The following is a 14,485-nucleotide window of genomic DNA, read 5'->3' on the forward strand; positions in this document are numbered from 1 at the left end:
GTCTGTGCATACTGATATGTACATAGTGAATACATTCTTGGCCACTTGAATTTCATTGTTAATTACACTAACAGACTTCTTCCTTATCCTTCCTTAAATTAAGGGTGGTTGAAACAGGGTTTAAAATATTTCTGTAGCACTTTCATTACACAAAAAAGTACATTATAAATGTAGTTACAAATAATTATGTCATACACTTCCTACTACAGTATTCAACATTCATATTTTCACTAAATATTTTGATACCATACTTCCAAATAATATTAAGACCCATCAAATTGATACAATATGACTTGTACTATTCTGATCCTAAATATTATTCCCAATTTCACCTGTTCTGAAAGAACATAGGTTCTTTATAATAAAGAAAAATTTACTTTTTTCTTTTTTAGTTTGTTTGACCAAGTCTTAAAATGTATATGTATATGAAAAATAATATAACTTTTGTTTCCAACTGATATTTCAAGGAAACTCAAAACATTACTTTCCTTACAATAATTCAGGAGGGGTTCAAAATAGGGTGGAATGAAAAGATTACAGGGGTGAAGGACATGACAACTGAAGAGGTAGAACACAGCGTTAAAAAAAAAAAAAAATCTGGAGGTGATATGTATGCCAGGCCTTGGGTTCAAATTCCAACACCAAAATAAACAAACAAATAGCCCCCAAACCCTTCAACATCACCTTTTCTTCTAGGGAAGTACCACTATATCCTTTCTCAATACCTCATTACTTCTCTCTCATCTCCATTCCCTTCCCCTCTCCTTCATCCTTCTTACTTCGATTTTATATTCTGTCTCCCTTATCTCCCCCATCTTTTTCTTTTCTTTGTTTTTATTCCCTCTTACAATTAATAACAGGCCTTGGGTTCAAATCCCAACACCAAAATAAACAAACAAATAGCCCCCAAACCCTTCAACATCATCTTTTCTTCCAGGGAAGTACCACCATATTAAAGAAAACACATTGACTTGGAAAATAAAAGATTTGTTTTCCTCAATGGAATTCTGCTAGCCTAGGCAGGTGAACTTCTTTGGGAACCAGCTATATTAAAACCCATGTAGTCACTGGGCATGGTGGCACATGCCTGTAATCCCAGCTACATGGGAGGTTGAGGTATAAGGATCCCGAGTTCAAGGCCAGTCTGGAAAATATAGTAAGACAGTGTCTCACTATAAAATAAAAAGGACTGGGAATGTAGCTCAGTGGTAGAGAGCTTAGCTAGCATATACAAGGCCCTGTGTTTAATTTCCAACACCAAAAACAAATAAAAACACATTTGATCAAGATTATTATAAAATTACTGAGTTCACTATATTGCATATCATTCTGACACACCACCAACTACCTATAAAATGAACAGAGAAGACATGGCAGTTCCAAAAAAAAAAAGGGAAGTGATTTGATGGCAGATTAGAGGAATTCATCATATAGTATCTCTCCAGTGGCATGATGACCCAGGAAGGCTGTGGTAAACTCTGGCAGGCAATTAAAAGAACTATTAACCAGGAAAAAAACAGAAATAGGGGTTTCTGGAATAGAAAGAGAATCAATAAAAGGAATAAATTACATCAGTGCTGGGTGCATGGTGGCTCAGTGGGAGAGTGGGGAAGCCTCGGTCAAACAAACTAAAAGAAATCTCCCCAGTCAATTTAAGAAAAACAGGAGTTGTTCTCTAACAAATTTGTAATTTGTGCAGAAAATTCCTTCAGACACTGAAGTGCGCCAGCCTGGGAGAGTCTCAGCACTTGCCAGCAGATTTAGTGAAAGCAGGGAAGTGTTGACAGTTTAGATTCTTTCTCTGGTCTTCCCAAAGAGAAGATCAGAAATTCCTGAAGTTTGCCTTTGTTTTTCATTTCTCTTTTTTTAAAAATTCTGTTTGTCTTGTTCTGTTTGTCTTGTTTCTTTTTGAGTACCCAAGAACAAACAGACATTTTGTTTTATTTTTCCCTGGATCAATGCAGGTACCTAAGCCAGAAGTCAATCTAAGCACTGGATAGAAACTGTAACACACTTAAGAAAAGCTCTGGGTGGCGAAAGGAGCAGGACTGCTGGCTTGTAAGTCTGTAGAGAAGGAACAGGGAAGGGCGCTTTCATTTGAAATTGCTGGTGTGAACTCTGTGATGGGTGGAACTGGGAAGGATCAGGATTGGGTGGAAAACAATGACGCCACGACATCCTATTGCAGACCTGTCACCCCCCAAGTCTTAAGGGTCTAGAAGATAGGCTGATGTATCCTGGACATTCCCACACCTTTTCCCTGCACAAGGCTCTTGGAATGAGGAATGCAGTACAGTTTGGATCAGACCACACACTACATGGGTGAAAGGGCTGATCAGCAGCCCTGCTGGAGTTATACTTGTATTCCCAGTCACAATAACAGAGCCATATTTGGGGTGAATCTGCTCTGAAATAGATAACACTCCCATAGAACTTGCCAGGAAAGAAGGGGACAGACTCCCTAAACAAGTTTGGCCAGTTTGGGTCAGAGTTGAGAACAAACAGCATGATATTTGTGTTACACAAACATCCTCATAGCTAGGAGATTCTAACACCCTAGAAAGAAACGTCTCTATTTAAAAAACCTCAGCAAGAAGAATACAAAACTTTTTTATGACTTGTAGTCACACTAGTTGCTCTATGTAAAATAATAGTGTCTTCCTTAATTTTGTGCTTTTTTTCAATTATATCTAATTTTTATGTATTTTGTCAGTCAACTGGATCCTTTCTCAATATCTCATTACTTCTCTCTCATCTCCATTCCCTTCCCCTCTCCTTCATCCTTCTTACTCCAATTTTATATTCTGTCTCCCTTATCTACCCCACCTTTTTCTTTTCTTTGTTTTTATTCCCTCTTACAATTAATTCAGCATACTATCATTCATGCTTAACCTTCTGGGCTTATTATATATTATTTGTTACTGGCTAAGAGCTATAGGGATCACTAGTAATAACTTTTGTGGTATATATTGTGGATTTTTTTTTTTTTTTTTGGTGATACTGGTGATGGAACCGAGGAATGCCCTACCAACAAGCTACATCCCCAGCTTTTCAGCTTTTTCTATTTTTAATTTTGAGACAGTGCCTTAATAAGTTACCCAGGTTGGCCTCAAACTTGACAGCCTCCTGAATTCCTGGGATTACTAGTGTGTACCCACCATGCCCAGATATGGGGTGTGTGTGTGTGTGTATATTTTTTTTTTGGCACAGGGGAACTTGACCACTGAGCCACATCCCAAGCCTTATTTTGTATTTTATTTAGAGACAGTGTCTCACTGAGTTGTGTAGTACCTTGCTATTGAAAGGTGGCTTTGAGGCTATTTGGTATTGAGGCTGGCTTTGAACTCTCGATCCACCTGTCTCAGCCTCCCTAGCCATTGGGAGTACAGGTGTGTGCCACTTTTACTGGCAGTTATTCTCTCCTATCAAGTTGTACTAATGGTTGAATTCAGCACTTTTGATTATGGTGACTGGCTTTGATGAGGCTAAGATATAGCCCTGCCCCAGCCCAGGAATTTTTTTAAAGATAAAACTGTATACTAAAAGACCCTCACATAAAAAGTTGGAATCCATCACAACTGATGTGCAGATATAGTATCTTGGGAAACATGAAGAAAAAGACCAAAAAGATGCCTCAAAAAGCTTGCAATTCCTAATAACTGAATCCACCTATATCTGAAATCCCAGACAAAGAATTCAAAAAGTTGACTATTCAAATGATTAATGAATTAAAAGATGATACAAGGAATGAACTAAGGGAGAAAATACATGACATGAAAGGGCATTTCAATAAAGACTGGTGACTTAAAAAGAACCAAACAGAAATCTTGGAAATGACTCCATAAGTCATATTAAAATATTTCAGTTGAAAATGTCTCTAATAGATTACATCAAGTAGAAGACAGACCCTTACAGCTTGAAGAGAAGGTGGTTAGCTTTGAATATTTAGAGAGTATTAAAAAAATAAAACTATGATCAGAATATACAAGAACTCTGGGACAACATAAAGAAACCAAACTTAAGACCCATTGGCAGTGAGGAAGGAGAAAACATAAAGGCCAATGGCACTGATGACATATTCAGTGAAGTAAGAGAAAAAATTTCCAAACTTTGGGAATAAGCACACAGGACACATCTTGAACTCCAAGTGGACAGGACCAAAAAAGAACTCCACAACACATTATAATTAAAATACCAAACATACAGAATAAGGATAAAATTGTTAAAGCCTCAAGAGAGAATGTCAGGTTATATTTACAGACAAGTCAATCAGGATGACAGCTGATTTATAAGAATAAGTACTAAAAAAATCCAAGAGGACTTGGAATATGTTTCAATCTCTGAAGAAAATTTGTACTACCCAAGATTGCTTAGTGTAGCAAGACTATTCTTCAGAATAAAAAGAAACAAACGTTCCAACACAAGAATAAACTAAAATAATTCAAGACCACTAAGCCAGTATTGCAGAAAGTACTTTGACAGATACTATACACAGAACAACATAAAAACTTTTTGGAAAAGAATAAACCTCTGTATTATGCTTATTTTAAGTCCTCTGGGTATAAACCAACGAGTGGGACAGCTAGGTCAGATGGTGGTTCCATTGCAAGTTTTCTGAGGAATCTCCATACTCCTTTCTATAATGGATGCACCAATTTGCAGTCCCACCAGCAATATATGCAATCTTTTTCCCCACATCCTCGTCAACACCTGTTGTTTGCTTGTAGTCTTGATAATTGCCATTCTGGCTAGATTGAGATGAAATCTTAGAGTAGTTTTAATTTGAATTTCTCTAACTGCTAGAATGTTGAATATTTTTTCATATATTTGTTGACTGACTATTTCTTCACCTGTGAAGTGTCTGTTCAGTTCCTTAGCCTATTTGTTGACTGGGTTATTTGTTTTTTTGGTATTAAGATTTTTGAGTTCTTTATATATCCCGGAGATTAATGCTCTATCTTAGGTGCATGTGGTAAAATTTTTTCCCATTCTGTAGGCTCTCTCTTCATGTTATGGTTTTCTTTGCTGATAAGAAGTTTTTTAGTTTGAATCCGTCTCATTTATTGATTCTTGATTTTACTTCTTGCACTTTAGGAGTCTTGTTAAGGAAGTCAGTTCCTAAGCCAAAATGGTGAAGGTTTGGGACTACTGTAGCAGCTCAACTCACAATAGTTAAACTATGGAGTCAACCTAGGTGCCTTTCAACAGATGAATGGATAAAGAATATGTGGTACATATACACAATGGAATAACTCAGCCTTAAAGAAGAATGAAATTATGGCATTTGCTGGTAAATGGATGAAACTGGAGAATATGCAAAGCAAAATAAGTCAATCCCCCAAAACCAAAAATCTCATATGCAGATGCTAACTCACAATGGGGGGCAGGTAGGGAACAATACAACTACTCTGGATTAGACAGAGGGGAGTGAAGGGAGAGGGGAGGGTATGTAGGTAGGAAGGATAGTAGAATGAATTGGATATTATTATCCTTTGTGCATATACGATTACACAAATGGTGTGATTCTACACCATGTACAACCAGAAAAATGAGAAGTTATAATCCATTTATGTACGATGTGTCAAAATGCATTCTGTCATATATGACTAATTAGAACAAATAAAAAAATAATAAATCTCATAAATCTCATTAGAAGAGTAGCTAATCAATGATAATTAGAATTGAATTAAACATTAAAACAAATCAAGTTGACAGGAAATAAATAACACATACCTCATAAAAAAATTGAAAGTAAATGATTTCACCTGTCCAATTAAAAGACATAGACTAGCCAACTGACCCAAATACATATTGCCTGCAACAGAAATACCTAACAAGTAAAGATAAATAGTCTGAAAATCAAAGGATGAAAAATTATATTTCATGCAAAGGGAACCCCAAAAGCAAGCAAGAGTAGCTACTCTTATATATAACAAAACAGACTCCAAGATAAAATTAATCAGAAGAGACAAAGAGATCATTATATACTGGTAAGGGGAAAATCCATTAAAAAGAAAATCAGTAACACTTAAATGGAAAGTAAAATGTAATGAATACAGATGCAAAAATCCTTAATAAAAAATGATCAAAGTGTATTCAACATCACATTAAAAAGTTGTATATCAAGATCAAATTGGATTAATAAAAGGGATGCAAGGATAACTCAACATATAAGAATCAATAAATACACCACTTAAATAGAATCAAAGACAAAAACTGAAAACATTTCCTTTAAAATCTGGAACAAGACAAGGATGTCCACTCTGATCATTCCCCTTTAAGACAGTACTTGAAAATTTGGCCAGAGCAATTAGAAAAGTAATTAGAAAAGTAAAAAGAAATATGAACAAGAAAGGAAGAAATCAAATCATCCAGGTTACATCTAGGTTGATCCTATACTTAGAAGATCCTAAAAGCTCTAGCTGATAGGCAAATTCATCAAAGTTAACAGGGTACAATATCAACATATAGAAATCATAGTTTTTCTATACACCAATATTGAATCTGCTGAGAAATTAATTAGAAAAACACAATAGCCTTAAAACCAAACAATAGCCTTAAAACCAAACCAAACAAAAAGGAATAAATCTAACCAAAGAGGTGAAAGACTTCTACCATAAAAATTACATAACACTGAAAAAAGCAATTAGATACCAGAAGGTAGAAATATCTCCTAAATTCTTGAATAGGCAGAATTAATACTGTTAAAATAGTCATGTTACCAAAAGTCATCTACTGATTGAATGCAATCCCACATCAAAAACCAATGACGTTCTTTATAGAATTAGAAAAAAATCCTAGCATGCATATGGAAGAATAAAAAACCCCAAATAGGCAAAGCAAATCTAAGCAATAAGAACAAAGCTGGAGCAATCACAATATCTGATTTCATTTTATACTATAGAGCTATAGTAACAAAAACAGCATGATACTGGAATGAGAGCAGAAATGTAAACAAATGGAACAGAAGAGAAGAGAGATAAGCCCATACAGGTAGAGTCATCTGATCCTTGATAAAGATGCCAAAAACATACATTGGCCGTTTTAACACCTGGTGCTTGGAAAAGTGGATGAATATGTGTAAAAGAATGAAACCACATGTCTATTAACCTGCACTGTGCAAAGACCTAGGAATTGGAGCAGAAACTTTGCAACTGGTAAAAGAAAACATAGGGGAAATACTCCAACATTTACGCACAGGTAACAACCTCCTCAACAGAACTCCTGAACCTCAGGAAATAATACCAAGAATTAATAAGCAGGATGGTATTAATTGAAGAGTTTTATACAGCAAAGGAAACGAGTGTGCAGAGTATACATGGAATGGGAGGAAATCTGTATCAGCTAACTCTTGCAACAGAAGATTAATATTCAAGACATATAAAGACCTCAAAAAGCTTACCCTCACCCACACACACACAAAAACCCAATAAATAAGGCTAATAAACTAAACAGCTGCTTCTTAAAAGAAGTAAAAATGGACAAGAATTATATGAAAAAAATGTTCAACAATGTTAGCAACAAAGGAAATACAAATTAAAATTACACTGATATTTCATTCACTCCAGTTAGAATTCAATCATCAATATAAGTAACAACAAGGGTGTAAAGGAAAAAGGAATTCTTTCTTATACACTTAGATAGAATTAGTACAACACTATGGAATTAGTATGGAGGTTCCTCAAAAGACTAGGAATGGCTGGGTGCTACAGCCTATTCCTGTAATTCCAATGATTTGGGAGGTTAAAGCAGGAGGATTCCAAGTTTGAGATGAGTCTGAGCAACCTATAGAGATTGTGACTCAAACTAAAACATTAAAGTGGGCTGGGGAATGCAGCTCAGTGGTAAAGTGTCCTGCGTTCAATTCCTAGTACTAAAAAAAAAAGAGACTAAAAATGGAACTACTAGATGATCCAGCCCCTATACTCTTCAGTTTTTTTTTTTTTTTTTTTTAATTCAAAGTCAACAAGTTTATTGCAGCAAATACACAATGGGCAAGTTATGGAAGCAGACTAGGTATCTATCAACAGATAAATGGATAAAGAAAATGTAGTATACATAAACAATGTAGTTTTATTCAGGCGTAAAGATAAAAGACATTATGTTATGTGCAGAAAAATGGAAGGAACTTGAGAGCATTATGTTAAGCAAAATAAACCAACTCAGAAGGTCAAGGGCTGTATGCTTTCTCTCATATGGAAGCTAGAGAAAAAGAAAAAGAAAGAAAAAAAAAAAAAGGTTGGGGGGGACTCCATGAAAATGGAGGAAAACCAGTAGGGGAGAGGAAGGAGATCAGGGGGAGGAATCAGGGAGGTACTAAAGAAGGAAAACAATCAAATTATATTATGTGCATATATGACTATATTATACGGAATGCCAGTATTATGTATTATGATGCACCAATAAAAACTATTTAAAAAAATTTTTTTTAAAAAGGAAGATGACAGCATATATAGTAGATGTTATACCATACTGGGGATCAAAGATGTTTTCAACAGTGAAAGGGAACAATACAAGAATTAGAAAAAGATGATATAAGGTCCGGAATTTAGAGAACTATAGTAGAAGCATGTAAAACCTTACATTTTACAGAATAATCTACCTGTATTTTTCTTTAAAAAGGCCAATTTAGAATGAGTAACTTAAATTATAACTTCAAAAGTTTTAAGTAATCAAATGAGTCTATCTTGGCCTTTGTGATTTCCTTTATCTCTTCTATTATATGCGCTTCTACAATTTGTCTTTTTTTTTTTTAATGATTAGAGACTTTGTATTTAATTCATTTAACTATCTGAAGCTTACTTTGGTGTTTGGTGTGAAATAAAGATCTAAACATATTTTCTTCCCAAAGAGTAAAATGGATAAATAATACAATGACTTAAAAAAAAATAATACAATGACTTAATAAGTAACTCTTTATCATCTCCTCATTTAGCACATATTAAATACATTACTAATGGGACCCATTCCCTCATTGTCTATTTAAAGTAACAAACTTACAGATCTGATATTCTGTTGAGAACTATATAAAATTTGAAAAGAAATATCGTAAGTATAACTTAAAAGATAATTATATTTAACTTTTCCAACCAAGAACTCTTACTTTCTTTCATTAATGCAAATAAACACATTTCTACTTAAAAGATTTTACTTTCCATTTAAGTGTTACTGATTTTTCTCTTATCCAGCTATTTTGCTCCTCTCTTTCTTATAAATTAAGCGTTTTAAGGCAAATTGAGTTTAATATAGTTTTTTTTTTAAAAAAAAACCTATATAAGGAAAATAAATTTCAAAAAAGAAAGAATTTCTTAAACAAACAAGCAAACACAAACAAAAGGTAAAGTAGAATGTTACCTGTTTTGTGTGCTATAGATTTCTCCCATCACTAATTTTCAACCTGCCATTTCCCCTAGGTCCTAGATCACCAATATTCTACCACTTTCTAAGCTATTTGAGGGTTCTCCAAATGAGGTACTTCAAATGCTTCCATTTGGACAGACCTTAACTCTTTACTTTGACCTCACAACCAACCTCACTTTTATACAAAACAGATTTGAAATTCCAGTTCATTCTCCCTGGTGACATTTTAAAGAGAAGATATTGATATATTTTTTTGCCATATTAAAAACTCTCAGGGGTGATAAAGGACTTGCCTAGCATATCCAAGGACCTTAGTCTCCCCCCCTCCAAGAACTACAAAACAGAACAAAATAGAAATAATAAAATCTCTTTCCTTCATGGCTTCTACATCACTGTTTCTTGGTTTTATCTCCTTATTGCTCTTTTTCTTCCTTTAAAAAAATTTTTTTTGATGTTTACCAGGGTTATTACCTCCCTGGGTATTTTGTTATACCCAGAATCTGAGAGATTTTAGCTATTTCCAAGTCTTCCATTATCAGTCATAAACTGAACCTTCAGTCAATCTTTACCTTCCGCTTAGAGATCAAAATTTGTAAAGAAGACCATACTGTCTTTATCCTTCACCCTAGTTAAAATGTTTGACTAGAGGCGGGTTAGAAAAAGCATCAAGTGTATTGTAACCGTTTCTGAAATGTTAAAAGGGGAATGAAGGGAAAGGAGAGGGGACAGGAAAAGGAAAGACTTTCCTATATGACATAATTTTCCTATGTATACATATGAATATACCACAGCGAATCTCACCACCATGTACATGAACAAGAAATTAATAATAATTTAAAAAAAAAACTATAGGTAAATGGCAGAAAGATCAATAGAGAAGGAAGTAGGGAAAAGGAAGGGGAAGGAAATATGGTAGTAGGGTCAGAATTACAATAAGATATATTCCACGCTTGTATAATTATGTCAAAATGGATTCTGTCATGTAGAACTAAAAGGAACCAATAAAAAAAACTGATCCTTCAAAGCTTAAAAAAAAAGCAACATGATTTAAGTATTTATAAACCAGAGTAATTAATAAGTAATTAATAAGTAATTAAATCTAATCAACAAGCATGAACCTTCCTTTCTAGATTCTTTCTCCAATAACATGTACTTTAAACAACTAAAGAACTTGTTATTGCGGTCATACAGTAATATATACTGGAAAACAAACCACTGTTTTTTATTTTTTGGTACCAGGGATTGAACTCAGTGGCACGACCACTGAGCCACATCCGCAGCCATATTTTGTATTTTATTTAGAGACAGGGTCTCACTGAATTGCTGAGTGCTTAATTTTTGCTGAGGCTGGCTTTGAGCTCACAATCCTCCTGCCTCAGCCTCCAGGAGCCACTGGGATACAGGCATGCGCCACCATGCCCAGCAAACAAAGCACTTTTTATTAATCTTTTGATTTTATGGTTTTATTTTCAATTATGTTGTAACAATTTACAATGGTTCTAGCACTCAACTTAGAAGTCACTAAGTACTCTGTGGAACACAATGAAATTCTGGCATTTGACTCTACAGCATGAAGGAAAAAAAAAAACAACAGACCTATACTTGCAAAATAAAATTATACACATATAAAACTTCTAGCAAATAAAAACCTATCTTAAGGTGAATATTTTTTATCAATACTTATTTGCTGCTTTATCACCTTTTTTTGATTATTAAAGAATATCAGGAGTCAAATTTTAAAAAGAGAAAGGTTTAAAATGTAGAGAATTCTATTCTTTATTTTCTTCTGCAAATTTATAGGCCACTTCCATAAATTGTTTGGAATGCTTCCACATTGGTTCAATCTCAAAAACCAAATTAGAAGATACCAGGGAGCAAATATGCTTCTTAAGTACCTTTAAGATCAATAGTTTTCTTTTAGGACCCTAGAACTTGGAAGAAACAAGCTAGAGAACAGTTCATAGATTTCAATTGGCTTCCTTTCACAGGAGGCTAAAATGCTAACTTTGATAGATATTAAGGCAGAAGTAAAACTGGAAAGCACTATTAGAAAATTCTGTTAGCTCATAGTTTAATATCTTGAGGATTGCCTGATTTCCTTAAAAAAGCACACAAAGGCATTCCAAAGACTATAATAATTATATGTTAAAAATCTACGACTATAGATCAGGCATATAGTTACATGTGTCTTACATATTAGCACTAATTATTAACAATTTTGAAAAGTAGTACTGTATCTCAATACAGTGAGTTAAAGAATTTTCAGAGAAATAGCTTTAGTTCATTCAGTTTGCTAATACTGAAGTTAAAATTTGAAATGATACCTCCCAATGTAAAAAGCCCCCTGAGACCAGAGTACAAAGGTGTCTTTTCCATACCCAGAAAATTCCTTCACAAGCATATAGAAGTTTGCCTGGTCAAAATGTGAGATAAACTGCTCCTGGGGAATATGGAAATTCTGACCAAATCTTTAGCTATTGAGGAAAGTTGAAGGCTTTTTCTTTTGGAAAGAGGGATGATCGCATTAGAGGTATCTCTTCGTATTAGCAACTCAAGGGCAAAACTCAATCATAACCACTTCACTGAGTCAAGCTGCAGCAAACTTTTAAGGGGGAAGAATTAAGAATTGGTGAACCCTGTATAAAAGAATTCTATTTTGAGGGAAGGTCAACCAGCTTGGGAAGATCCATATGCATGAAAACACACTTTAAATTTTTTAAAGTGTCTTTTTAATACCCAGGACAATACTTAAACCCCAGCTTGCCGCCGCCACCAAAAATCTCAAGGATGAACTAAATGACAACTTCAGAGCTGACTGATGAAAGGAATTTGAAACTACAGCCTTCTGACTCTGTCTATATTCTTTCTGTTATTCCACATAACTAATTTACTAGCTAGTCCAGTCTCCCACCCCAAAAAGGGGGGTAAAAGAAGAAACAGGAATATAAGCCATCTTTGCTAGTACTGTCATTAAACACACACAACTTCTTCAACATGTATACAATTTGTGGCATATTATTCATTCAATCAAGAAAATAGAACTCGTCAGAATAATTAAAATTTTAATTGTAACATGTATCAAAACAGAAGCTATAGTCAATTCATGGTTGTCTTCTGGTACAGCACTCCACTAACATTTTATCCAAAATAAAACAGAAATTTAGTATTCCAGAAACAAATCAATTGCCATACATATCTCATATACTAAACAAAATAATAGTTAAAAAAGTAACTTGAAAACACGCAGAATTTACCATTTTAATTAACATCCAGTAAAATACAGGTATCCTTCCAAAGAAAATATACAAAGACATACAATACCTGCGAGTCCTTGGTGGTTTTGGAGGAGGAGAATCTTGTTTTTCCGTATCTATAGAGCTGACTACACTTTCAGTGTTAATTTCATTCTGCCAAAGGAAAAAAATATTTCACTAAAGCTAGGAAAAATAATAATTTTCCTTCCTTATGTTTCAACTAAGTTGCTCTGGCTTTTGAATTTTAAAAATAATGCCAATTTTATAAAGTAACAAAATGGTTCTTAAACTCTGGTTCTGAAAGACCAAACTTCAGGAGAAATTTACATAAACCATTATCAATGAACAGATCAACTGTGTACCTGAGCATATTAGCACATGTTAAATGTTACTCTGAAAAACCAGATTGTCCAAGAAAATAAATATCAAAAAAGACAGCTTTTTTTTCAGGGATAACTACTATTAGAAACTTTATATGAATAGAGTTAGAAAAAGTCAACCAAGTAAGGCTTATCCTTCACCTTTCCCATTCTTTTTTGGGTACTACCTATGACTTCCCATTTACTACGAGTACCTTAAAACTGGTCCTAGGATTCATTTTAAACATTCCTTGTCCTACTCTATTAGGGAGTATAACTCTAATATTGCTGATTAAGTAGGCCTAGAGAGACCATTTAGAAATATCCATGGTTCCTGTAAGTCACAAAAACCAATGTCATGTATTCTCAATAACTGCCATTCTGACTGGAGTGAGGAGGAATCTCAGTGTAGTTTTAATTTATATTTCTCTAATTGCTAGAGATGTTGAACATTTTTTCATTTATTTGTTGACTGATCATATTTCTTCTTCTGTGAAGGGCCTGTTCAGTTCCTTTGCCCATTTATTGATTGGGTTATTTTCATGGTGTTAAGTGTTTTTGCATTCTCTGTATATCCTGGAGATTAGTGCTCTCAGGTGCAGGTGCAGGTGGTAAAGATTTTCTCCCATTCTGCAGGCTCTCTGCTCATGTTCTTGTTTCCTTTGCTGTGAAAAAGCTTAGATGCTAATCTATAACAAGGAAGGATAGGGAGGGGCAGTATAGACGTTCATTGAATTAGATAAAGGGGAAATGAAGGGGAGGGGAGATGGGAATAGGAAAGATGGTAGAATAAACTGGACATAACTTTCCTCTGCTCATATACGAATACATGTCCAGTGTAACTCCATATCACGTACAACTGCAAGGATCAAAATTGTAATGGGCTGCATTCCATATATGTATAATAGTCAAAATACACCCTACTGTCATGAATACCTAAAAACAACAAATTAAAAAAAAAAAAAAGAACCAATAACATCATTAACATTGATGATACAAAGTCAATACAACTATAAGCATCTTAGAGATTTAGGACTATGAAATTATTATACAAAATGTTCTCTTGAATTAGTTTCATTCTAGTTAGGCTGCTAATTCTAGACCAGAAGACAGGAATTATTTTCAACCTTGCCCACATCTCATAATTTTTTAAAAAAGCTTTCAGCATATACTATCAATAAAGGAACTCTGATACTACAGTTGTTTTGTTATCAAAAGGCATTACAAGTTAGGTGCAGTATGTATTGCGATGCCAGCTATTTGTGAGGTTGAAGCAGGATTGCTTGAGTCCAGGAGTCTGAGACCTTAGCCTCAGGGTCAAAAAAGAAAGGCACTTTCTACCACGGCCACCATAGCAGCTTCTTCTTTGTATTTATATTACTTAAAGTGTTTCCAACTAAAGAAAACAGAGATCTCACCTTCCCAGGAATTTTCAGTGTGCCCTGTCTCCTAATATATATCTGATGGATCAGAAGAGTTTACACATCTAACCACCTGACCAGAAAAACAATT

General features: G+C 34.4%; 1 protein-coding gene and 1 long non-coding RNA gene across 5 annotated transcripts in view; one reads left to right on the forward strand and one right to left on the reverse strand.

Moving 5' to 3' along the window:
• Positions 1-14,485, reverse strand: part of PTPN12 (protein tyrosine phosphatase non-receptor type 12) — a 124,393-nt gene that overhangs the window by 17,494 nt on the left and 92,414 nt on the right. For all 4 annotated transcript variants that reach the window (XM_079150233.1, XM_079150232.1, XM_079150235.1 and 1 more), the window contains one exon: positions 12,682-12,767. In XM_079150233.1, the coding sequence (XP_079006359.1) occupies positions 12,682-12,767 (86 nt within the window). The remainder of the gene's footprint in view (positions 1-12,681; positions 12,768-14,485) is intronic.
• Positions 3,403-12,401, forward strand: LOC306667563. The gene is made up of 2 exons (XR_013765601.1): positions 3,403-5,290; positions 12,101-12,401. It is a non-coding gene; the product is annotated as an uncharacterized lncRNA (long non-coding RNA).

The sequence above is a fragment of the Sciurus vulgaris genome, assembly GCF_902686455.1.
Source record: "Sciurus vulgaris genome assembly, chromosome: 8".
Taxonomy (NCBI): domain Eukaryota; kingdom Metazoa; phylum Chordata; class Mammalia; order Rodentia; family Sciuridae; genus Sciurus; species Sciurus vulgaris.